At 40.0% G+C, this 26,562-nt stretch overlaps 1 protein-coding gene across 2 annotated transcripts in view; it reads left to right on the plus strand.

Moving 5' to 3' along the window:
- Nucleotides 1-19,421, plus strand: part of PDSS2 (decaprenyl diphosphate synthase subunit 2) — a 113,890-nt gene extending 94,469 nt beyond the window's left edge. The window contains exons 5-8 of one of the 2 annotated variants that reach the window (XM_033512851.1): nt 2,281-2,454; nt 4,563-4,694; nt 8,248-8,283; nt 15,502-17,193. In XM_033512851.1, coding sequence (XP_033368742.1) covers nt 2,281-2,454; nt 4,563-4,694; nt 8,248-8,283; nt 15,502-15,507 — 348 coding nt within the window. In that variant the 3' untranslated portion in view covers nt 15,508-17,193. The other variant, XM_015620925.3, reaches the window with a different exon arrangement.
- Nucleotides 19,422-26,562: the final 7,141 nt, after the last annotated feature.

The raw sequence follows: 26,562 nt of genomic DNA on the forward strand, positions 1-26,562 counted from the left end.
CATAATGCCTTTTTACAACAGGCTTGTTTCTGTAGCCCAGAGATTTTCAATACTTATGTTTTCAAGATTTCAATCTTAAAATATGTGTTGAATTCCTGTGGGTTTTTTGTAGTTAGATGCTCATTTTAGGTGCTTGAAGCTTTTAAACAATGTTTGTGTAGTGGACAGTAACTTTTTCTGCCATAATTTTCAATCCTGTTAATGAAATTCTAACTTGTTTAGGAATATAATTTTGTAACAAATCATAGAATTAATTTTCTTGTTTACATTGAGTTGCAATGACTGTTTAAGCTTCTTCACTTCCTTCAGTTGATATTGGATAATGTCTGCATTTCTCTTGCTGCTCAAAGGCTCTAGAAAGCAATCATTTTCAGCTTATGGGTCTTCTGAAAGATTTTGTTAACTTCAAAATTGTTGCAAGGTACTTTTCTAGAGTATTTTTTTCTTATTTGGATGTAAAACAAACTATTATAAAAATCACTGCCAATTTTCAGTATCATCCAGCAAATTTTAGTAAATACTGTTTTTTCACTGAGCAGATTGGTTGTTAAGGAAAAGATTGTGTTTCGTCTTCCAACAGCTCCTGATTTTAAATTTAAAATAAATTGACCTATATCTAAATGGAAAAAAAAAAAAAAAGAGACTTGATATATGGGAAACTACTTGAATTAAATGCTCATTTTGACATTTTGCCAGTCATGGGAATTTGCACAAGCTCTGGGCTGTGTTAAGATATTAAAACAAAAATACAGAAACAGAGGAAAGTTTAGGCTTGACTTTGTAAGTTGTCATATGCATAATAGCAAACATGTGGTTTCTCTGTTCTTCACTTTCCTTGTATAACTTAATAGTATGTCTGGAAGCAAAGGCATTTTGATACAGCTCTGTGTTACTTGGCATTGCAGAATTCTCCTACTTTTTCCATTAGTCTCAGATTATCCTCTCCCTTGTAACACAGCACTTCTGGGTGATATCCATAAGGGAGGAAAATTAGAGCTGAACGGATGGATTCTATTTCATTTGTTACTGATTTCATGACAGATAATACCTTGCTAGAAAACTATAGGGTCACACAGAATTACTTCTTGCTCATTTCTAAGTAATTTAATTGACATCACTTCAAGGGAAAAGGTTTGTTGTATAAGAGGGGTTTTTATATTACTCTTTTAAAGAATATCTTTTGTCTTAGGGTATGTTACAGATGTAGCTGAACTGAGAAATTACAAAATCTTTAACATTTTTTTCAGCTTCTCATTACTCATTTTATTTTTCTAAGCAAAACAATTATGATCTTTTCTGGTTTTGGGGGTTCTGCCCCCCATCCTTAGTACCTAAAGGCATGACAGTATGTGAGACAGATTAAAATAATGTCTAGCTTTGAAGACATGAGTGAATTGTTGGCATATTAACACCTTATGAGTCAGAGGAATAGCAGCTGAATTTTGGTTTTGGGAGAAGGTATTTGATTTGTGTTAATTAAAACACTGTGGAAAGTAATCCAAATAAGTACTTTGGATACGAAAAATTTTGAGACGGGTTGAGCATCTCTGACCTTACAGTCAAGGTGGTAAAGTTCAGTAGAGGCATAGCTGAGATATTTCTATCAGCCCCTGAGAACATTAATTAATCCCTGACAGGTTTAAATTGCAACTTTATTTATTTTTTAATACTTTCAGTCACTCCTCACCCTTAATATGGCAGCAGAAGAGGTACAAGTCCTTTCTCACAGCCCCTCATTTTTTCAGTGGAGTCTATAAGAATTTTCAAGACCTGTTGTAATTAGTTTTTTTCTTGACTACAAAGGAGAAATTCTAGGCACTTCTCGAGATTGTTTGGGATTGTTGTTTCTTGGTAACTGGGAAGGGGCTGAAGTGCAGGTGTACTTTGGGGGAGGTTTGCTTTTTGGGTTTGTTTTGGAGTTTTGGTTGTGGGGTTTTTTTTCCTCCCTAGTCCCTCATGAGAGCTATAGTTGGCTGTTAATGTTCAATGTGATGATGCAGTAATTTAAAAAATATTTATATTGAATCTGTTGACAGTTCCACATATTTTGCATTGTACTTTTTGAAAAGAAAGTGGAGAAGGTTTTTGTTTGAAGCTGCCAATATGTTTATTTGGATATTTTCCTCTATTCATCCCTAAAAAGAATTTATTTGGCACCATTGCACCCAGAATTTTGTTTGTTACTTACCACACGCTACTTACCTGTGCCACACTATTAACTTCTGTGAGCTGACACGTGCAGTTTTGGTGTTTTCATGCTAGCCTTTGTTTCATTTTCAGGAGAACTGCCTCACAGATGATATTGGCATATCTAGGTGGAAGGAGCAGGTTTTCCTGTCACACAGTGCCTTGCTGGCAAAGAGCTGCCAGGCTGCAATGGAGCTAGCAAAGCACAGCGCTGAGATCCAGGACATGGCATTCCAGTATGGGAAGCATATGTCTATGAGTCATAAGGTACACCTTTTCCTTTTGTTCTGGGAGCTTAAATATAAAAGGAAAGGCTTGTAAGATGTGTTGCTCGTGAGCTCTGTCGTATACTGTGTGACTTATGCTGTAGACTTTAGCCAGCAGGTGAGTGTTGAGAAATTTGACTGCTGTAGGGAGTGAGATGTTTGCAGAAACTGTTGGTATGAACAACACTTGTGAACAACCGAAGTCACACTCCTGGCAATGGAGCTCATTACATTAAAGACTCTGTTAACATCCCTCTAGCATATCTTTCTGCAGCAGCTTAAAACTTTACCTTCTCTGCTCCCACATTATTTCTAAACTCACTGTCCCATTAACAAGAGTTGCAGGAGGAAACATGCCGTGGAATATGTTGAATTAGAAGGGATCCACAAGGATCATCGAGTCCAACTCCCAGCCTTGCACAGGACCATCCCCAACAGTCACACCCTGTGCCTGAGAGCACTGTCCAAACACTTCTGAACTCTTAGGCTTGGTGCTGTGACAAGGGGACAGAGCCTGTTCCAGTGCCAAACCACTCTCTGGGTGAAGAGGCTTTTTCTAATAGCCAACCTAAACCTCCCCTGGCACAACTTCAGACCATTCCCTTGGGTCCTGTCAGTGGGCACCAGAGAAAAGAGATCAGTGTCTGGTCCTCCTCTTCCCCTCACAAGGATGTTGAAGACTCCAGTAAGGTCTCCTCTCTGTCTCCTCCAGGCCAAACAGACCAAGTGACCTCAGCTGCTCCTCATACACCTTCCCCTCAAGGCCCTTCAGCATCTTTGTTGCCCTCATTTGGACACTCTCTAGTAGTTTAATGTCTTTCTTATATTGTGGTGCCCAGAACTGCCCCCAGCACTGGAGGTGAGGCCACCCCAGCTCAGAGCAGAGCAGGACAATCCCCTCCCTTGCCCAGCTGGCCATGCTGTGCCTGATGTCCTCCAGGGCAGGGTTGGTCCTTCTGGCTGTCAGGGCACTGCTGGCTCATGTTCCACTTGCCATCAACGAGGACCCCCAGGTCCCTTTCCACAGCGCTGCTTTCCAACCTCTCATTCCCCAGGCTGTACGTAACGTGTTGGATCTTGGCTGCCACTGTTCAGAGATTTGTACTGTGAGGCTCAGTTGTCTGCAGCAGCATGGGCTGAGCCATATCCCCTCTGAATAACCTGCTGTGGAGGGAACTTCCATAGAGAACAGCTAGAAGATAAGGAGGGAGGTGGAGGTCACTATGTCTGGACAGGAGCATCCTATACCTCTATAGTAGTAGGATTTCCTGGACAAGTTCTCTGACCTCTGCTAGAAGACATTGAGTCTGCAGCTAGAGTTAGTGCAGAGGAAAACACAGATCTGCTTCTGCTGTATTGCATCACTTGCGAGGTTAGATATAGCTTGAGACAGGCAGACAGACCTCCCATCTGCTTCAGCTGAGTTGATTTATGCAGTTTCTAGTTCCTACAGGAGAAGGAAGTGGTTTTATAAAGCACAGTTCTACTGCCACAGAAATGCCACTATATGCTATTACTAGGTACAGTTCTACCAGTAAATTACTTCAAGTGCAGTTATATCCTTAATATTTTGTGTATGCTTTAATATTAATATGTTCACCATTGACACATAGTTGTGTATTAAGGATTGCATAATTTTCATAGGCAGCTCCTAGCTATATTGCATTTGCTTTGTCAGAAGGAAGGTCATACTGTGTCTGCTTCCTCAGGTACTCAAAAGTAGAATGTAATACTCTGCCCAGACTAAAACCTGGTCTTCTTCCCACCAAAGGCTGGATCATTCTCTCCTTTAATATTTTCCCTGTTTCTTGCCACTCCATATCTCCTACCTGGCTGTGTCCCATGACTTGCCCAGCTCTGCAAGCTGTCCTTTATCTGTGTCTTTGCAGACTCTCTACATTCTTCTCTTTACCACATCTTTCCACCACTGCAAGGCTTTCAACATCTTTCTATCCCTCCCCCAAACTTGAAAAAGTGCAACCAGAGTACAAGTGTCAAAGTAGGAAGTGGTGAGTAGGTGTAGAATCAGGATGTGGACCTAAGTTTGAGAAGTGGGTGGATAAGTTTAGACTGTTCCTGGGAATTGAATGTGTGTGTGTTCTTTTTCAGCTACATTCGGACCTGCAGCCATTTGTTAAAGAAAGTTCTAATGACACCATGGCCTTCAGTTTGAATTCTGCTCCTGCAATCCTTCATCAGGAATTCCGTGGAAGGGAGGCATGGCTTAAACAGATTAGAGAGGTAAAATGTAAAGCACTGTTTAGAATTTCCTGGTTTTGCTATTTGTTTGTTTTTTCCTATCTGTACTTTCAATCTGCAAAAGAACTTAGAAACTGATGAGAGGTTTCCCTATGCTCTCTAGTGCTTAGTACCTCTCTCATCCACACTTTAAACAAGGGGAAATTCAGGGACCTGACAGTCAAGCTCTGACAGACTTCTGTATATCAGTGTAACAGGCAGATTCATTTCCGTGGAGCATATGTTTGTTCCTCTGCACTGCTTGTGCAGTCCCATGTCTTAGTAAAGCTGCTTTCACTGGCAGCTTAAAGCAGAGAACTTCAGCCATCACAGGGGTTGAAAGGTAGGCACACATTTCCTTCTGTCAACATGATGCTGGGAGTAGTAATTTTCAGCGGAAAGGGAAAGATCTGTGGATCTTGGCTTTCTGACCACAAAATAGTTTTGAGATCTAGCTGTCTGATGCCCTTGTTCTTAATTCTCTTATTTGCCTATTTTTTTCCTCTGATTTTTACATGAGGAAGGCAATAAGAATGAAATAACTATGTGGTAACTGTCATGTACCACAGCAGGATTGAGGTCCACGAATAGCTTCCTGAATGTTGCCGAAGCACAAATAGATAACTGTAGAAGACAGCAAGAAGGGAAAGGGGGAGGAGGAAGCACCAAAATGGCCAAAATTAAGCATTCTGTTGAGTTCCCGCATCAGTTGGACATGTTTTGTCTGTCTAAACAACAGTGATGACTGCCATTTGGAAATTCATGCTTGTTGTTACACTGTTTGTTAGAAAGGCTGCTGCCTTTAATAAGAAGCTGGCTCTGTGCAAGCATATTCATTTAAGATGTGCTTGCTGATGGATTCTTTCTCTGCTGGCTTGAAAGCAGGAATCAGGTACAGGATGTGGAGTCTAAACCTCTGCCTAGTTCTAACCTGCCTTCACATACTGCAAGCCAGAGGCATTGTCTCTTCAGCCATGAAATTTTGGGAGATGTATGCAGAATCTACAGTCCTACCGTGATATAGAGTAGGGGGATCTTAATTTTAAGCAAACCTATTGTCACTTTGAAATTAGGGACTGGTAGTTCATAAAGCATGGTGAGGATTTTTGGAATTCAACAGTGACAACACAAGGCTCATATGCGAGTTGAATGTAAATGGACTTGGATTATTGCAGTTGGAGAATAATGGCATTTCCACAGTGCAGTGTATAAAAGCTTTGAAACAATTTCCCATCTGCAGAATCTAGAGGAGGTTTCAGGACTCCAGGAGTGCCGTCTGTCTGCTTACTAAATTTTCATACCAAAAATGGGCATTATAGAAACAATGAAACACTTTTGTGTGAAAAGGCTGGGGGTGCCAAATGACATGTACTGCGGAGGAGTATTGGCTAACTACAAGTACTGCTGTACTTCATACATTTATTTATTATACACATACTTCATACATGGTATTTACTATGCTACCACTGCTACCAACTACAATATGGAACAAGAGCCTAGTCCAGGAGCCTTTCTTGACTTGTGTTGCTTTAGAGAGGAAAGTTATCTTTGATTAACTACAAGCTCTTTGAGGTATCATCCACAGTCACATTCACTATGTGACATTCAGCATAGGCCAAACGCTCAAACCAGAGACTTCCTCACACTGGCAGTGCTCATAAGGGTACACTCATAAGCCACCCTTTTGTCAGTGTCATTTGTGTGGTTTTAATAGGTAAAGCACATGCAGTCCACTTAGGCCCTGTCAGAAGCTTAACCAGCTGAGTAAGTCTGATGTAAAAGGTAATAAAAACACCCATGTGTCTGAGATGAGGATCAGAAAAAGTTGGAGAGCCAAAGTACTACTGTGAGGATTAAAAAAGAGAAAAAAGCAATGGTGCAGTTGTAGTAAAGAAGGTTTAGGAGACAGACTGGATGAGGTTGTTGCCTGGAGGAGCACAACAGCCATTGACTTGAATGCTTGACAGGAGTCGATCATGAGAAAATATTCTTGCTATTGGTAATGAGAATAAGCACAGGAGAAGGCACACTGAGCATACCTTTCCTGGTATTGCTATGGCTGAAAAACATCTTCCTCAAACATGTTGTCAGATTCTCTGCTGCAGTGTGAATCTGCATATAGCCAATCACTTGTTAAAGAACATGTTTCTGGTGTTCTAATATACAATATAACTACTATATATACTTTGAAGAAGCTGTAACATCCAATCAGGTGAATGAAAGTTGACAAATCAAAGAAGATGGGAATATACAAATAAGGAAGCAGTAACTGGCAATGGTTTTGCTACTCCCAAATACTATCTGGCTGTCTTCTTATCATGCATCCCAGAAAAGCTGTCTCATGAGACAACTAAAGAGAGAAGCAAAGGGTTTTTTTGTGGATCAGTCCCCTTTCTCCTTCAGAACAGAGGAATCAGTTCTCTTATCTACTGTTCTCCATCAGGTTCAATTTGTTTAGTCTGTGATCAGTTCTTTTCTGGATTTTATTTTTCCTCCTTTACAAAAATCAATTCATTTTTCAAGTCTGGGCCAGCTCGCCAATGTCCCTTTGAAGCTGTGCTTGCCACATAATGTTCCTCTTCAGTGTAGGTCTCAGCTCTTCTCGGTATCCCAGTTGGATAGTTGGATCTCTGAAGTCCCCACAGGGGACATGGAGAGGTAGTTGTCCTAATCTACATCTTTTCAGGAGACACATTGCAGAAGAACTGATGTTTGGGGTCTTCCCTTGAGGAAGCTAGAGAGAAAAAAACAGGTGATTTTTTTTTTCCTTAATGAACCTGGAAAGAGAAGAGCTGGAGTTGGATGAGGTGATAGTGGCACATCCAGATCAGATCTCAGGGAAGGGTTTTCAGGTTGGTTAAGTGCTAATGCTCTGATTCTACCAGAGCACTGCCACCAAGTGAGAAAGACATCTTCTATGTCATTCTGTGACAAAATTCAGGAAGTTGGACTACATAGTTGCCTGCATCTGGGCAAGAAGAACTTTAAAATTTATTTGTATTTCTTTATGAGTGTGTTAGGAGTTGCAGGTTGTATTTATCTCTCGCTTACTCAAAAGGTGATGCTGATACTTAAATCAAAAGCACCTCTAACCTGGGTGTAACAGCTCTGACAGGGTCCAACAGCCTCTTTAGGGAGTTCTAGACTATTGCCTTATGCAAGTCAGTGTAGGCATACAGAGAGTTCTCCTTTAAGAAAGTAGTCCTGTTAATGCTGATAGGAAGGATAGTTTATTCCAGAATCTCATGGAAGAGATTAATTAATGCAAACAGAAAGATTTCTTAAGACCAAAACATTTTGGATTCACCAAATGTTTAACTACAAATCATAATAAAAAAGCCTAAAAATTACACTGAGTATCTGCAGCTCTCATCTGAAACAGAACCATGTTGTGTAAGCTGGTAACACATTTGGTTGTATTTTAGGGTTTTCTATATCAGATTCCTAAAGAAAGTAAGTTATGTTTAAAGTAGTAGCTCATTTAATTGCATTCTTTCTTCTTGCAACTCAAGTTTGTAGAATGTAGTGTCTGATATAAAATCTCTTTCTTTTTAAGGCACAAGGAAAAGGAAACATTGTGGACTATAAGAAGGTTGGTAAATTACATTTATTTCTCATTTTTAATATTTTTTGAAATTATTTTCAATAATATTCTTGACAGTTGAGAGAAACTTCCTTATTAAAGCTAGGTTGTAAGTTAGCTAGGTTGTAAGTTGTGTGTGTATATGAAGGGAGGGGGAATGGCTTGTGCAATTTCTTGGTTTTAAAAAGGCGCTAATAGACAGCTGTACTGTAACTACAATGCAGCTATTTAATAATAGCATTTTAATAATGTATCTAATAATAGTAATTTAATAATGTAGTTATTGAAGAATCATTTTTACTGTCATTTCTCCCATTTACTTTCCCAAACTCAATTTTCAAACTTGGGTTTCTGATGACTTTTGCTGCTTTTTTTTTCCTGGAATCACTTGCAGGTTAGATCCTATCAGTGGTCTCTATTGGTAGAGTACACTGCTAATTTTTTTAATCTCTCCTTAGTTCCATGGCATCTATTGAAAAATATACACATACAATAATTTGTTTTCTTCCAGTCCCCATTACAACTTTTAGCTTTACAGCACTGTATTTGGTCCTTCTGTATTATAAAGGCAGACCTGAACTAAGTAGCTTTACTGGAAGTAGCTGAGACACCTTAAAACTCTTAAATGGCTGCAAGAGATGGCTGACAAGGTTCCCCTGGTTAAATATTGGAGCACAGCACTCTTGTGGTGGAGAGAGATGACACTGTGCCTCCAGCTCACTGAGCATGAACCTGACTTGTTGAGTCTTATGCAGATCATGAAATCCAGTCAGTTATCTCCTGCATCAGTGGGAAATTATAGATAAATTACTGAGCCACATGCATGATTGAGAATTGCTTCTTGAAGTGGGGCCTGAAGAGTGTTGCAGCTCTGACTGATTGCTGCTCCTACGGAAGGCTAACACACAAGTATGGGTCAGATTATTGTAAGTATTCTGTATTAAGAAAAATTGCAATTTGGATTATTAAAAAACCTCTCTGCCCTTTGATCCTCTTAGAACATCAGAAGGATCTCAACTTACTTTGCTATTTAAAATCACTGTGCTTTTGGGTTGTTCTCCACAGCAGTCACAGTTCCATCAGTTTTCTTCCCTCTAAATCACCACTGAGAGTACCAAATTTATTCTTCAGATGTGTCTTGGGGACATTCCTGTGAATGTTTAAGCTAGGTTACTTACTTTTGCAAATCCAGAACAAGTTTTCTCCTAATTGTTATAATTGTGATCCACACAATGTCATTTCTGTACTTTGGAAAAGAAAAGAATTTAAATTTGCTTTACTAAATCAAACATTTGTCAGAGGATTCTCTGTTTTGACTGAAATTTTTTCCGATTTTGGATCCTTCTTATGAAATTTAAAAACTTACATTATTCTTAGGCAACCTGGACACTTAAATAAGAGGTAAAGAAGAAGAGAAAGCCCTTCAAGTTTTGTATTTTGAGCAATCAACTTCTTCCAGAAGGCACATGATTTTTGCTGGCTTTGGGTAATTATCTCTTGCACAAGCACATGTGCAAGAGATAATTATGTAGTGAATGATAGTAAAAAATTCTGCATGATTTTTGTGAGTTCAAATAACAATCAGCTTTTTTTCTTTTTTTTTTTCTTTTTTTTTTAGAAGTCAGTTTCAAAATCTTAGACTGTCACATCCCTCTTTTCTATGTTTGTTGTTCTAAAGTAAAAGTGGTCATTAGTTACATCTATGCTAAATGAACTCAGGAACCTGTAGCTGTCCCCAGCAGAATAACTTGACCAGCACATGCACGCAGACAATTAGACAATTGTTGTGCTGTACAAATTAGTTTTGGGGTTTTTTTTGCTTTTTGATGTGTTGTCTTTTCTCTTGACTTGATCACCAGAGTCAGTGCTTTGCACATTGCTAAGTATTTTCTTCTCAGCATCACAGTCCCTTCTCATCTTTCTGTTCAGTACATACAGTTACTTTAACATTCCTAATCAAATCTGGGAGCTTGTTTCTCTTTGAGCCTTCAAAATATCTCCTCTTTAATTTTGTAAAATCAAAGATCACCAAAACTAGCTGTAGAACTTCTGAAAATTTCAATTATTCTTCCTCTCTTAGTTTTTATTATGAACCTCAGTGTGCCATTTAATTGAGATAAAAATATTATGCCTTTAGTTGAAGTCATAAATAAACATATACAAAAATTGCTAGCATACTTAAGAAAGTTTTACCTTGCTTGCTGCACTTTCAATTAAAATAATGAAGGTAAATTTGAGAAGTTGAGATCCTCACATTTAACATGCCTCCTTAAGAGATAAGTCTTATTCCAATTTTGAGACTGCTTAAGAATTTTGAATTGTTCTTTTCAAGCATGTTATATTAAAATGGTATCCCTGATTTTTTAAGTTTAGTAAGGTCTCTGACACAAATCTAGAAGTGAAATACTTTCTATTAATTTGATTAGATTTGAGAATGTCATGTCAATAAGGTCACTATGTTCTGAAGAATTTTTTAGGGATTTCTCATCCCAGTTTAATCAATCTTCTTATCAGAAGGATTTTGATATCACAAAAGCATTAAAGTCTGTGTTCTGAATATATTTTCTTACATAAGTATCTGAGTGTTTCACTCTGTTTCTTCCTATGCTATCACACCACATCCAGACAAATTATTGATCCATCATTGTGGTGTTTGAAAGTCTCTTCCAGAGATGAAAAAAATGTTCCAGCTGTTTTTGTGATACTCCTCAGATAACAAAAGGGAAAGTACTGATGCATGTGAGGGACAAATTTCATGTATGTCATTGAAAGAAGCAACAACTTTGCTGAACACCTCATTTCTATGTGGCAAAAATCTCAGACTTCTTAAAACCAAGGAGCTTTTGTTGCTGTTACGTATACCTTTCATGCAAGATAAGCTGTGTAATTCTCAAACAACAAATTAAGATTCTCAATTTAATTATTACCACTTGATAATATTGATTAAAAACTCTCTGCTAAAGTTGAGGCCTTAATGGTGCTTGGCATTATACAGGCTTGTTAAAGGAGTATAACCATCCAGTAGCAGAAATGAGTAAGCGAGGAATAATTCTTGTTTTCTGGCCAAGGCTCTAGAAAAATTTTAATACTAAATAAAGAAATAAATCTTGTATTTTGCAGCCAATGACTGTGCTACGCAATGATTTGTTACTTTTCTAAATGCAATATTCAGAAAAGATAAATTAAGTCAAGTGAGAGAGGACATAGCACAACTTTATTTTTTTTTTACTGTAGCCCTATCCATTTGCTCTGCTGTCTGTTATAGAGGCCTTTCATCCAAACTGGCATGGAAAACATGGCATAGTCTGGCATAGTATGCTGTGACATACTTTCTTGGTTTGTATATTACATCAACACCAGGAGCTGGGTTTGTACAGTGCTGGAAGGGATGAGTCAGGATGGGGTAGATCCAGCTGTTCATACACTGCATGGCACTAAATCTTGACTTCCCATCTGGTAGGAAAGAGAGAAGAAAAATGGGAAAGGTCATATTTGGTTACAAGGAGGTTTCTCAGTGGTAGCCTGCTGCCATGCTGCTAATAAATAACACCAACACATTGCCAGCCAGAGGTGCCAGCCAGAGGTGCAGGCTGCCCTTGCCCACCTCTCTGCTGACTGCCACAGTGAGTGCAGCCATCCTGTGCAGTGCTGGCTGCAGATCTGCAGCCCCATGGTGTAAGGGACAGTCATCCCATGTCTTTGTTAATATCCCAGGGAGTCATTATGAGGACTGGAGGCCACGGGCTATTCACCCTCCTGCTCCTGAAATGCAGCAAAGAGTTAAAAACAGAGGGTTGTTGTTTGTAGATGCTTATGACCCACATTGGTTTTGCATGAAGATTTGTCTTGTTTGTTTTGGAGCAGCCACTGCCATTAGTTCCTTTTGTTTTGTATAATAAGAAGCACAGCACAGTCAGTGATTTAATGAAGATGGAGCTTATTAGACGTGTTAGTAGTATTACAAAAGCATTAAAAATCATTCAGATGAAGCAATTTTCTTATTTTTTGGAATTAATATTTGAATTATCAAGGTGTACATCCAGTACCAACAATCAGTTGCATCTTTCTTTGTAATCATTGGGTATTTTCCCACTTCTTTGGGATGAGAATCAAGCATAAGTTTTGTTTCATTAAAGCAAATAATCACATGTTTTAACATAAATATGAAGTTGATTGCATGTGTGTGCTAAGATGACAATTAACAATCACTATTTGCATTAGTGTGATTTAAGAAAATTATGCTTTTGGGTAAAGAGTCTTCACAACTGCCATTGTTTAGATTTAAAACCTAGTGGGTCTTTTTAAGTTCATTGTGAAAGACGTAGAAAGGCTTTGGTGTCCCTTCTAAAATATTAAATAATCTGTACAATCAATCAGTGTCTCAGGATGGCTTGTCATGTTTTGGCAGAGTATTGTAAGAGCTGTGTAACAGCAGTGTTCCCTGTAAGCAGGCCATCTTTCCTCTCCTGTTGGGGATGACCCTCCTCACATTTGGTCTCATCCTGTATATAGTGTGGGTTTCAGTTTGATGTTAAAAGAAAATTTTTCTTTTTGTCAGATGAATAAAGAAAATAAATTCTACTCCTACTAATGGAGGCTTCTGCAGGGCATTTGGGCCCTTTGAAAATGCATTTCTTTACCTTTTGTACACAAAAAGTTTCTCAGAAAATATTTGATATTTTATACTGCCCCAGTTTCAGCTGGCATATCATGCTGCATATAGCCAACAAAAAAGTAAAAAAAAAAAAAAGTTTAAATCCTATGATGCTATGAAGTGATGCAAATAAGTGATTTTCCAAGGTTTTTTTTGAGAAGGAAGAGCTCAACCCTATGTCCAACCACAAGAATGGATGCTGAAATGTTCCAAAGTACTTCTTTAGAAAACAAAGGAAAACATTGACAAAATTGATCTACTACCTATGAAATCAGTTGATACTTTTTTAAGGATAACATTTCAGCAGTCTGAAACACCAGTGCTTATTAGGCATGCTGTTCCCACAAAAGTGAAAACAAATTTAGGAAAGCCAGTGCAGAACACTGTGGATATTTTGAGCATTATTCCATCACTCAGCCGCAGATCCATTTATATTTTGAGTTTTGGGGTTTCTTTTTGTTTCAGCAAGTACTATGCACTTCAGAAACATAGAATGTTTTAGCTCACTTCAGGATCAGAGAGAATGCATGATATTCAAAGATTTCAATAGATAACAAATTATCTGGTTTAGGATCATCCTTCTGAAACAACATTAAAAAAATCTGAAGTTACTTTTGATATTTTACCACTGAAATAATTAATCTTAGATTGGACTGTGGAAAAAAAAAATTAATTTCAGTGCTCTCTTTCTCTCATTGCATATAAAGTCTATTACAGGCAAAATATTTACCACATATTCAGTGAGTCTTCCCACCCACTCCACCCTGCCCCCGATTCATTGCTTCCTACAGGTAGCACAGTGTGAAAGGAATCTTCTTTCCTTTGGCTCATGAGGCAGAAATGTCTCAGCAGAGAAGATCTGAAATTAGTTGACTTTGTTCTTGAACACCTGCTTAGTTTTTGACTCCTTTAGTTCTTCAGTCTCCAAAATCCAGCAGTTCCTGGCTTTCCTCTTTGACCTCTTGCTGCCCTCAGCCCAGCTGTTCTGTCCAGCAGCAATCCAGAGCAGTTGGTCTGAAAGGCAAATCCTTCACTTCTGTGGTGCAGATGAGAAATCCTCTCTTCGCCTTTTAAAAACAGACTGAGAAACACGGTACTTTAAACTGTTCACAGAATCATGCAGTAATGGGAATTGGAAGGGACCTCTGGGGGATGTCTGGTCCATTCTCTCACTCAAAGCAGAGCCACTATGGGTTTGCTCAGTTAAGTTTTGAGTATCTACAAGGGCACAGATTGCAAAACAGTGCAGATACATTGTGGAGGAGATCGCGTCTCATCTGAGCCTCATCTTGGCTGTGCTATTGCAAGACTATTCTTTAAGCTGAATTTAAATAACCAAAACCCAGTTGGTGATTTTTTCAGAGTCTTGGCACTTCCAGAATGAAGTAAGGTTTTAATGCCAATGGTCTGAACAAAAGCTTAAAAGTAAAAATGCAGTATTCCAGCATATCTAGCAGTTCAACTGGAGAAAAGTGTAGCTAAGCAATCTGTGTTTTGACTTGTGTTCAGTTTTAATTACTGAATATCATTCTGAAGAAGGTTGTGTGGATTAAATTGTTCCTATAAGTGAAAATATGCACAAAATTAAATATGCCATATAAGTACAGACTAAAAGAGCAGATTCTTATATTTAGAAGAAATTAATGAGGCACCTTAAATAAAGTTTATAAGGTAAAAAATAAAAGCAGTTGATTTTGCTTTTCTGTTCATTTGCTGGAAAAATTAGCTGGTCCTGTCCAGATTTTAAAATAGTGCATCTATACTGGATACATTTTCTTTTTCTTGTGTCCTTAGTTTGTGAAGTTCATTACATAAAATTATTGAAGCTCAAAATTTGAGAGAGTCTGAAAATACAACTGTAATGTAAACAAAAGTACAACTGAAGTCTTAAATTAGGGGGCTTTTGCATACAGGGGGGCTGCTGAAGCCTGGTTTGTTACAGAGTTAATTCTTGTATTTCTTTAAGAACTATCCCACTACAAAAAGCCAAATTTGTACTTTTTTTCCCCCTTTTACAACCCCTGCTAGTATGCACTCTGGTTAGTGCAGACTGCTTTGCCTCTGTATATGCTTATTTGAGTTGACCAGCTGCTTCTGCAGGTGGAATATAAAACAGGTAAGTTTTTGAGGGCTATAAATTGTTCATTATGTAGGATGATCTCTAACTGAAAAGCTTGCCATATAAGCAGCTATTTTCCATTTTGACATTCCTTGAACTTCGCTGGGAAGCATTCAACAGCGGATTAGTCTGATTTTTGTGTAGTGGTTCCTCTGCCTATAGTTTGACACGGGCTTTGCGATTGTATTGGCTTCAAAGCAGTGCATGTGTCTGAGGGCTTACACAAGACAGGCGTGTAAATGGATTGTGTGTCCTTGTGTTAGGATTCTCCCCTATTCCAGACTCTGTTCTTTCAACTAAGTCATGGTACATATATGTGAGCACATATATGCCTAAGCTAAGCTTCTCTGGCTTTGGACCAATTTAAGACTTTCTAGGAGCTATTTTCTTTTCTGTTTACATCCCAGTACATACTTTGTGAGTACTAGAAGTTATGCTAATCCTTTTTCATAAGCTTTAGCGAATCAGCAGAGTTTGCTTCAAGATGTGCGGGTTCTACTGTCCCACAAGGTTGTGTCTCAAGGAAGAGGAAGGGCCACCTTTGCACACTGCTATAGTACCTCATCTCACCTGTCCTCACCTTTGCTGCAGAGCCCTGGAAATATGTCTGATTTCCACTCATTAGAAGACATGTTGAATTAGCTATGTGATGCATTTATGCCTCAGGGCAAGTTCCTTTCCAGCACATAGTGCAGGAAGATTCCAACTGAAGAGGAGAATAAAATTTTTATGAACTGGGACTTGAACACTCAAGTGCTGTAATATGCTTTCAGCTAATTTCATCTTTAAATACAGATAATGAATCCACTCTCAGATAAGAAGCATCATTCATTCTGTATGAATGCAAGTATGTATAGGAAGTGGGTGACTTACAATTTGGTCATATCTAGGATTTTTTTTAGAAGATATATACATATATGTGTGTGTGTGTGTGTATGTGTGTGATTTAAAGTTACTGGATAGGTAAGGTCATACTGATGTATTTTTTGAATAATAATAATAATTTGGGCACTGACCTGTGTATTGATGAAAAACATGACTTAGGAAACCCTGTGTAGTTTGTTACTGGAGGTCACTGTATCCAAGAAAAGATGTTTTTTTAAAAGGCTGGTGCAGTGTTGTAAGACAGTTGTGAAAGCCATGTGGGGCATGTTAAAGATTGTGAAATGCTGTAATGCTTTTGGAAAAATCAAATCCCAAATATCCACCTGGCCTTTGTTTCCAGACTCAGGCATCACGCTGGAGCTGGTCTGGGAACATCTGTATTTTAGAGCAGAAAATGTAATGGTCTTTCATGACAATCTCATGATGCTGTTAAAAAATGAATTAAAAATAAAAAAAGCCCTTAATAAAAGCTGTTTAGAGCTTCTGCTAAGTTCAGGTATGGGTAAAAATAACAAGTTTTATTTTGTCAATTTTGTTTGTATTATTTCATAAGAAATTTAACCCATCATTTACCCAAGTTTTTTCAGTGCCAAATCTTTCCAGCAACTTTCTGTGAAATATTGGTTATACCATGAAAGTATTTTCTTTCTCATATGGTGTATCACCAAGCCTTTGTCAAATTCGGTACCCTTACTGATAAGATGGAATTTGCATGAGTTCAGTACGGTAGTTTGCCACATTTTACTGACAAAATTTGCTTTTGTCCACTGTGACCAATGTAATCACATGGTCTATAAATAGAAACCCCTATTACAAAATACAGTCATTCCATCTGTGTCGTCCTATGCTGGTTTCCGAAAGCAGGGGGTGGAACGGGTATTCGTAAAATCCAGTTTTCACTGCATAAAACAGGAGTGTGAGTGAATGGCTGGTTTGCCAGTTCTGAACAAAAGCTCTCAGGCAGTGGCTGAGGTATGAAATGTTCAGATATTTAAATATATATATATATATATTTATTTTTTTTTTAAGTATGTCCTTTGGAGAGCCAGCATCTTTCAGGTGATGAAGTAATGGGTGGTGTAATTACATTACACACAGTTTCGCTGTAGTGGGGAGCTAAACAGAGCAGCTGAGAGGATTTAAGGGCTTTGTCTGATGGCTTTGGCTTTGCCCTTACCTCGGGAAGAGGTGGTGGAAGCCTCTGTGCTCCGAGATATAATTGTGCATGGCTGAAAACCGCCCCCCACCGATGTGCCTGTGTTTTCCAACAGCTGCAGGAAGCGATCAAGGCTGGCAAAGGTGTGACTTCTGCCATCGACCTCTGCCGCTGCCACGGAAACAGAGCACTGGCAGCCCTGGAGCAATTCCCTCCATCAGAGGCCAGGGACGCCTTGGCCAACATTGTCTATGCCGTGACCAGGTTTCCCTGACCTGCCGCTCCAGGAGGAGCATCCCACCCTCCACAGGTGGAAGCAACCCAGCAGGGACACCAGTGCTGCCTCACACCTCTGGTCACCTCATCCCGTCCCGGCAGAGGAAAATGCACTTGCTGCCGCCGTCCCCACCAGCAAAATTATGGAGAGGAAAGAAAAAAGGTCACAGACGGTTTTCACTTGTCGTGCCAGAAGCGCACTTGAGGCTGCACCGGTAGAAATAATTAATGAGTCCCGTTTCCGTGACCTCAGCAAATGGACAGGAAATAAGTCGGTATTGATTGGGCACCAGCGGGGACGGCGCCAGGGCGGAGGCCGGTGGTTTTCCTGCCAGAGGGAGGGATAGAGGGAGGGAGGGAGGGATGGATGGAAGGGCGTGAAGATCCAGGTGTCACAAGAAACCCGCTCAAACCTGCCCAGAGAGAGTGAGCTACCGAAGCCAGGAATTAACATCCCCTTATCCAAGGGGAAGGGCAGTTTGGGGAATTAATGGAGGGAAATCCCTCTCTGTCTGCACACAGTTATGTCTCCTCACACTCTTTTTATGTACTCAAATGTAAAATTACCCTGTGCCTAATGAGTGCTGTATTTGAGAAACTTGCTGAGAAAATGTGTCAAGCATGGTAAGTAGGAGCTTTAAAATATTTAATCAAATATTAATTTGGCTCTGTTAAGGGAACTGAGTGCCTGGAGTTTGTACTGTGCCTATGTAAAATGTTGCTCTGGGTCAAAGAATGAGGTTTTTCCAAGTCTTCTGGAGGAGGGAATATCCCTCCCTCAGATCCAGCAGTTTGTTTCAACAGCGTCTTACACAAAAGAATTTCCTATGTTTTTGACACTTGTGTTAATTTAAGCCAAATAAATGTTAATTTGTAAGGCTAGACATCAGCCTTTGGCAGAAAGGAAGCAGGAATGCTCCTCTGTGAGTAGTCGCTGCACTGAATAAAATGCAGAAAATACTGGAGAAGTTTTGAACCTCAGTGTGTTGGATTTTCAGGTCCAATTACAGACAGCTTATAAGGTGTATCAGAAGCCTGCAATTTGAGACCGTCTCTGTTTTGTTCATAGGAGATGATTTTTGTGGTTTGCACGCCTGCAATCCGAGAATGCCGTTGACAAGAAGGCTGAGTTTACATAAATGATCTAGATTGAGACTCAGCTACCTTTCTTCCTTCTGTGGTGTAATTACAGCCCAATCTGGAGACAGCTAGCACAGCAAACAGATTTCATTACATCCCTCACTCAAACACTAAGTGGAGTTATTTCTGTTAAATTCTCTCCTCCCTCCTTTTCCCCCTGCACTCCCTCCTCGTCGCACAGCTTGTTTGTCATAGATCAGCGTGTTGCATTCCACCAAATGCAAAATATAAATAAAAACTCTATCCTCTAAAAATATACTGAAAATACATCCTGTGTAATGTACATAATATTCTGTGTACATTCTGCCCACATTATACCATGATATTTTATGTATAATAAGCAACCTTGAGTCACAATCTTTGTTTAGGAGCAGCATCCAGAACTCAGGACTCACTTTGTTCTGGAGAATGGCTTCAACACCAGACTCCTTCTTACTTGCATTTTTTCTCTTGCCCACCCTTGCATCTTTTCCCAAGACTCCGGCACTTCTCCCTGAGTTACTGATGTTACTGCAGCAGGATGGCTGAAGACAGAAGAGGAGCACTGAGAAGCATGGTTTATTCCAGGCATTTACCCATGAAGTTCCCTGAAGTTCTTCTAATAAACGTGCTAGAAAGAACTACCTAAGTTCAACCAGAGTCATATTTCAGCTTTCTTTGGCTCTTGTTTTTACATATTACATAAAGTAAGAGCCATTCATCATCTTTCTTTGTCTTATGTCTATGTTAATTGGTTCATAATGATTTAGGGCTGCAAAAACTTGGGTTGCTGGAGCTGTTCTGAGTCACTTCACCTCAGCTGTGTGAAAGAAATCCCAAACATACTGCAAAACTATGTACTCCTCTCTTATTTTTTCACACAAGTACAAGTTTTTATTTGTACTTGTTATCAATAAAGGGGAATCACTAAAAATTAATTACTTTCTTTTTCGTATTTTTATCACCAGAGTGTTCTGATTGCTGTTAAATTATTCAACCTTAATTTAAAAAAATACCAAATACCAAACAAACAATGTGAATTGTCCCTTATCAATATTATCAAGAAATCTTACATTTAAGGTATTTGACTGTAATTCTTAAGAAATTTTCATTGTCTTGTTTCCTCCAGATTAACTATAAGTGAAGTATTGTACCTGTCAGACTCTAGGTGTATTAGTCTTTGCTGTGTACTAATGTACTCCTCACACCTCATACAGTTTCTGAGCAATGTGTAACCTTAGGGCTGTTCTGGTCATGGTCTTATTTTTGTCTCCTTGGTTCCTTGTCCCCACCTACCTCTAAAGTAGGTCAGGGAGAGGGAGGCCTGTGGTCTGAGGAAAGCATCCTCACTGTTCACTTCAGTCACCCAGCTACTCAATGGCACATTCCTGGTGCCTGCTCCTCTGAACTTATCACCAGTATGGAATTGCTGCACTATTCCACAGATGCACAAAATGCAGGACAAGGTCCCAGCTGCTTTTTAAACCAAATTAGAATGAAAAAGTTATCCTGATCTACTGCATGCCACTTGTGATGGAGTTAATTTTCTTCATAGTATCCTATACAGTCCCATGTTTTGGATATGTAACTAAAACAGCACTGCTCACCCGCTGTGCTCAGCAATGCTTGCACGGTGCCAAGGCTTTCTCTGCTCCTCACTCCAAAACCCAGTGAGGAGTTGGTTGTGGGCAAGGGGCTCAAGGGGGCACAGATGGGACAGCTGACCTCAGAGGTAGTCTGCTGTACAAGATCATGCTCAGCAATTAAAACTGGGGATGGAGAGGGGGGAATGTTCCAGGGGTCAGTTGCTTGGGGACTGTCTGGGCATCAATTGACTGGTGGTGATTATTTTCTCCTTGCTTGTTTTTCATGGTTTTGTTTTCATTTTTTCCCCCTTTTATCTATTAAACTGTCTTTAACTCAACCCACAAATTTTCTCAGTGTTGCCCTTCTCTGGGGTTGAGTGTGGAGATACTTAACTATTTGTTAGTGGTTAGGGATTTTTAGAAGGATCTACTAAAATTGTGTCTTTTAGTGGTGGCATCAATTTCAGTTTCCCACAATATTTTTGACCTTTAGGATTGTAGCCTCAAATTGTTCCAGGAACAGAAGTAGTTCAGTAAAAAGCTCTTTCTCTTTTGGTCTGAGAGTCTCCTTGGCCCCACTCATGCTCATTGAGCTGAAACACCAGCAAATACCAAGGGGATTAAAAGCCTACCAATAGGCTTTAATTATAAGGCACTTTTCGTAGACTACCTTTATACTCTTCAGATCCCGCTCATCTGCTTGTAAACAGTCTTTGAATGATTTTGCATTTACTTTTAGTAAAGGAGCAAGTCATGCAAATGCAAGAATGTTTGTTTGCCTGCCTCTGGCCTCACACTGCCTCAGCTGGATAGAGAGGAATGCTGCTCCCTGTTCCTCTGTGCTGGGCACACAGGATGGGATGTACCATCAAACCTGGCTGGGCACGTCTAAGCCCAGATGTGCTTCATCTCAGCCCAGAAAACACCTCTATGAGGGATTGTGTCTATCCTTTGTCTATACAGAACTAAAAACCCACAGTGCATCCCATGGCGAGGGGCACTGACTGAGCAGCTCTGAGGTGCTTAGCTGCCATGCAACACAATTATTTTTGGTACCCAGGATGGAACACATAGGGCTCAAGATAATACTTGATAATGTTTTATCACAGTGTGCTAGAGGGAACCTTTTATGCTGTTTAGCTATTGCTGGTTCTGATGTTGACTTACTCTCGATGCAGGTTTATTTGTTCCCTTTCTCACTCCCTGTCATGCTCAAGATTAAACATGACAATTTGAGAGCTTGTTGGAGGCTGGGTTTGTCTTCTGCAGTTTACTGTGCTGTGTAGCACTTGCTTGTATTTTCCCTTGGAGAACTATGATGAAAGCACTGGCCCTGAGCCTAATCTGGTATTTGGGCTCTGCGTTGCTGCTGTCCCAGTACTTTGGGAACCATCTCGTGGAGATAATTAACAATTACACCTTTTCTCCCTTTTCCTCCGAGAGACAGTTTGTGGAGGAAACAACAGCACCTTCCCCTTCACCTCCAGCAAGGTAATGGTTTTCCACCTTGTTACAATGTCTCTTCAGTATTTTGAATGCTCCTGGTAATCAGAACGTTCATATCAGTGTGTCTCAAGAATCTGTATCCAGCTTTTCCTAGGATTAAGAGTATTTAGGAATATCACATGGGGATATGTCCTGGGGTTGTGTGGTCATGGGTGGCAAGGTATCTGGAACAGTTTTTACCTTGATGGTGTGGGACCTGACTGCCAAACAAGTGCAGGATCCTGAAAAAGTGGCAGTACACTTGAGAAAAGGCTGTGCTGTCACAGCTGCCCTGGCTGTGCTAAAGGGACACAACTTCTCACACTGTGCTGGGCCTGGCCTAACTCTGCCAAGAACTCTTCAGCACCCTTAGAGGGCAGAGGTGGTCCCTGTGTCTGAAGACATGCAAAAAGCACCGTGGCTAAGCCAGACACCCACCTCTCAAATCTATCAGTTACCCCTGAGTAACCCTCTACAGTTATGAAGAGATGACAGAGGCAGAAGTCAATTAGTCAGGGAGAAAGCTTCTCCACAGAGGGAACAGGAGGAGGATTTGGAGAGGCAGCCTGTTGTGTAGCAGAACAGTCACAAGAATAGGAGGGGAAAGAGACAGAAATGAGCAAGGCAGAAATCACCATCTCCTTATCCCCGAGTAAGCTGCAAGATACACATAAATATTACAGCCATCCACCTGGTGAGCTAATTATCAGCTGGCTGCTGCAGTGCTCTGGTACTGGAGCCAACAGTCAGGAATTAGAGAGCAAGGAAGCCCAGCAGCTGGGACCCCTCACAAGGGAATGGGGCATCAACAAAAATAGCAAAAATCGGCAGCTTCTGGAGGCAGCTTGTGTTGAGTGTGAGAAAATACCGCCTTGAAGAAGGTTTTGTAAAGTATTAAGGCAAGAGTGGACAACCACTGAGAGTATGCAGTCTCTGAGGGAATTAGCAGTGGTAGAGGTGATCTACAGCCTGGATAACAACCAGACATCTAAAGACCCGGATGAAATCCAGTGCCTGTGCTCCATGCAGTGGAAGTTTCTATGGAGCACAGTCATTGTATGCCAGTACCTGGCGCTCGTGACTTGGCCAGACATCAAGGCCCCAGCTGTGGGTAGATTGGCCAGTCTGCTCCAGCAATTCAAAGAGAATCTCTCTCCCACCCACCCCTGCAGGCCTGTGCCTCAGCTGGGGAGAGACGGTCCCAACAGTTCCAGCTATTCAAAAACCGTGTGTCCTCCTCCTCCTCCCTACCAGCTACCCCCTAGGCTGACAAGGGAGCTGTTTTCTTCTCAGGGGGGAGGGTACCATGTGCACATTTGTGTGCCATCCTGTGGTTCTGTCTGCATTACCATGAGGGGAGTGTGGGGCAGTGGGATGCCTCAAATGTGGAAGCTGGGGTATGTGAATTGCAAGGAATTTGGTGGCCAAAAAGGGCAGGAGAACTACAACTCTGGTTGCTACTGAGCAGTTCCCCAGACAGTGCAGAAGGACTGATACTGCCTTTGACTCCAGTATGGAACTTCTGGTTAGCAGGAAAAGGATCAGGTAATGAATACACCATCCAGGAATTGAGGGGCCCTGCCTCTGGCCAGGATAAGGAAAGGGATTACCAGGTTTATTTGACTGCATGGATTTGATGGCCTGGCACACCTGAATAGCTGGCTGTGCTTCTTTTAATCTAACCCTCCATGTGCATTGCCTTATTGGCAAGAAAGAATGCACACGTGGCCCATATTTGACTTAGTGTTGAACTTGACAAAAGTAGCTAAAAGATTGAAAAGCTCTTTTTTGGCTTAATGGAAACATTAAGGAAGCATTCTCTGGAGCTGCTGGGGAGTGCTTCTTGCCCCAAGCGGTGCTAAGGATGCCAGACCAGTGTTCTCAGGGGTACACCTGCAGATGAGATCTCCCCGTGGCTTTTTCTTCTCAGCACAAAAGGCTAACTCGGGCAACTGTGCCATGCTGCAGATTTGTCAAGGAAGTGGCTTCTGGGTCAGAGCACTGGCTGTCACTACTCTTGTCAGCTACTTCAATCTCAAAGAAGAGTGAGGCATCAAACTTTTTTTATTCTTTGTAGTCTTCAAAGTCTTTTACCTGCACAGTGTCTTACAAAAAATAAAGAGCTAAAGCTTTTCAGTCTCTCAAAGTAGTTCAAAGGAAAGAATATTTCCAGTACTGAAAGTCATCTGTTCTGAAGGTCTTTGAATTAAATTATGCTTTCTTTTTCACCCTTTGGAAACCAATCCCTAAAATGCATTAATTATTTACATAATTAGCATTCACGTGTTTCTCTCTTAGACTAAGCCTCGTTTTTCTAAAGCTAGGAGAAAGTGGCTATTAAGCTAATTCTTACAGCAAATTCCTTTAAAATAAACAAAAAGATAAAGTACAGAGCTTGCTCTGAGTTGTGAAGGGGAGAAGAGGGTGACAAACAAATTGGCATTGATACACCAAAGCCTGGTGCAGTCACCTTTTCCAGCCCTTCATGCACTTGCACTTGTGCGTGACTCTGCCCGCAGCTCCCGGCGTTGCTGCCGTGTTGCCAGCCCCGACAGCAGCCGGAGAATGCTCGGGCTCCCCCCTGTGTAGGAGATTCCTTCTCTGCAGTGCGTGAAGTTGACTTAAATTCATGCCTATTTGCAAAATGCTTTAGTCAGTGTGCGTCTCTTGAGGAAAGACAACCTTTTTCTCCAAAATAAAAAGAGCAACAAGATGGTTTACCTACTAAACTGGAAAGCAGTGTTCTATCGACTTCACACGGTGAAACTGCAAATCTGTCTGCAGGAGAAAAGAGGGATCGCATCATGCAAGAACATTCATTCCTCTTGGCTAATAGTGACAGGCAGGTGTCCCACAGATAACTAAAACAGTAGGTCTCAGATTTATCCGGTTTTTAAGAAATTTTTATATTAAATTCCTTTTGAGGCTTATGTTGATATATTGTGCAGAAGAACTGCAATTTTGCAGCAACATCATTAAAAAATCTTACTTTGACACATCCTTCTTTACCTTATTCCACTTTGTCTTCCTCCGTTTACCCCTTGCCCCAAATATCAAAGACTGAAAATACTCTGCTTTATTATTAGAGCAATGCTCATCGTTTTTAGTTTTAAAATTGTACACAAAAGTGAGTATTTTACTTGCAACAAAACCAATATCTTAAAACAACACTTTTCTATGCTTTCAATTACTACAGCAAACAACTGGCCTCAATTGCAGCGTTCAAATCTTAGCAGTTATTAAATGTCAAATTCTAGAAATTAAAAGTTATGCAGAAACCATTAGAAAAATCTCAACAAGTACCAGTAGATTAGATTAACTTTTTTCCCCCCCAGAAAAAAATATGAACCCTTATTTTAAAAAGCTTTACTCTCTGCAGAGGAGTGTGATGGTTTTTCTATGTGACCAGCTTATCCGAAACACAGCATGGTTAGGAAATGAGGCATTTTTCCCTCTTGGCTAGTTTTGATGAAAGCTCTCCAAGTTGCACATTGTGTCTGAACATTTCTTCATTCATAGCATGTGCCCATCGAAAACTGTTTTCTGTTTGCAGCATTTCAGCTGTACTATTTATAAGCTCGTTGAACAATGCTACTAGAAGCTGTAAAAGGTGTGTATTTCATATGCAAATCACTAGCAATAATTTTCTACAATTACACTTAGTTGCTTGAATCATTATTTTCATAAAAATGGGTTTAGCGGGAGAACATTACAGAAAAAAAATGTCTGTATTAGTAAGATTTATTTTTAATCAAACAATTTTATTTATATCCAAAGTATAAAAACTGTGAATGTCCCTACCTCTGCTCACATTATGTAAGCCTGCAAGCAATATACATGGATTTTAGATGGAATATGCTATCTTTGCAGAAAATAAACAGGATTTAAACATCTAGTACTTCTTAAAGATGGCTGCTGCTGCTAAAAGTGGTCACATTATTAATGATTAGAAGTATTTATTATGTAAACTTTTATGAAAAGTAATTGCTTTCAATCACATTCTATTGTAGCAATAACCACTAAGCAGGTGGGTTTTTTCTTCTTGTAAACCCAGGTCCCCACACCTACACTTTTTATGAAAAATTCAGTCCATATTGAATTTTCACCAATATCAAAGGGAAATTCCTGTTGGATAAAATGCATTCACCTCTTACATTCATTATTGTTTTCAAAGGCACTGCTGTAGGGTATGACTAGGTTATATTAGATGCGTTCTAACTACGTGGATTAGGGCATCAAGTAGCCATGAGCCAAAGATCCCTGTCAATGCAAATTCAGAAGAGAAGATTCCTATCCACCCAAAAAGCAAGGTGCAGGAGTAGCTTTCCAACAGCAGTGAGGCTAAAGACTGGGAAGATCCCTAGCTGCTTCTAAGACTGAGGTTTTTTTGTAAAAAAGGGCTGTATAACATGTTGGCCATGACAGAAGCAGCTGGACCTCAAAAAACCTAGAAAGGCTGTTTCAGTTTTGGGACCTGAAACAAAGAGGAATTCTACAATCTGAATATTGCTTCTCTGATTTAAGAGAAACAGATGTTTTCAGACAGAAAAAAAAAAATCAAAAAAAAAAACAACAAAAAAACCAACAAAAACCAAATCATCCAGCTGAGTTCTCAAAGAGACCTAGTTTTCTACATTGCTTCACAATTCTTTTTTCTACTATTGTTGCAAACATTTGAACTTACATTTGAACAAAGTGAGGTATGAGACTATGCAACTGGTGCAAAATATCCTTTTCCATACTATGGGCAAGGTATGGAACTAAGTGTTGAGCACACAAAGGAGAGTGTGCTGTTTGCACTTGATTGGAAGATGTGGACGTCTTTGGGAGAAAGGGCGTTCCAGGCTGTATTTACCTCTTCTGGCTGTAAAACAGAACTTGGCAAACAGACCTTTATGGGATAAATGTTTGATCGTTCAGAGTTAGTTATGGTGTCGATAATAGGATGACTGTGCATTAAGTGAGCATTACTTCTTTTTAAATGCAAAGCTGTGAAATAGCGCACAAT

Source organism: Parus major, chromosome 3 (genome assembly GCF_001522545.3).
Source record: "Parus major isolate Abel chromosome 3, Parus_major1.1, whole genome shotgun sequence".
NCBI lineage: Eukaryota > Metazoa > Chordata > Aves > Passeriformes > Paridae > Parus > Parus major.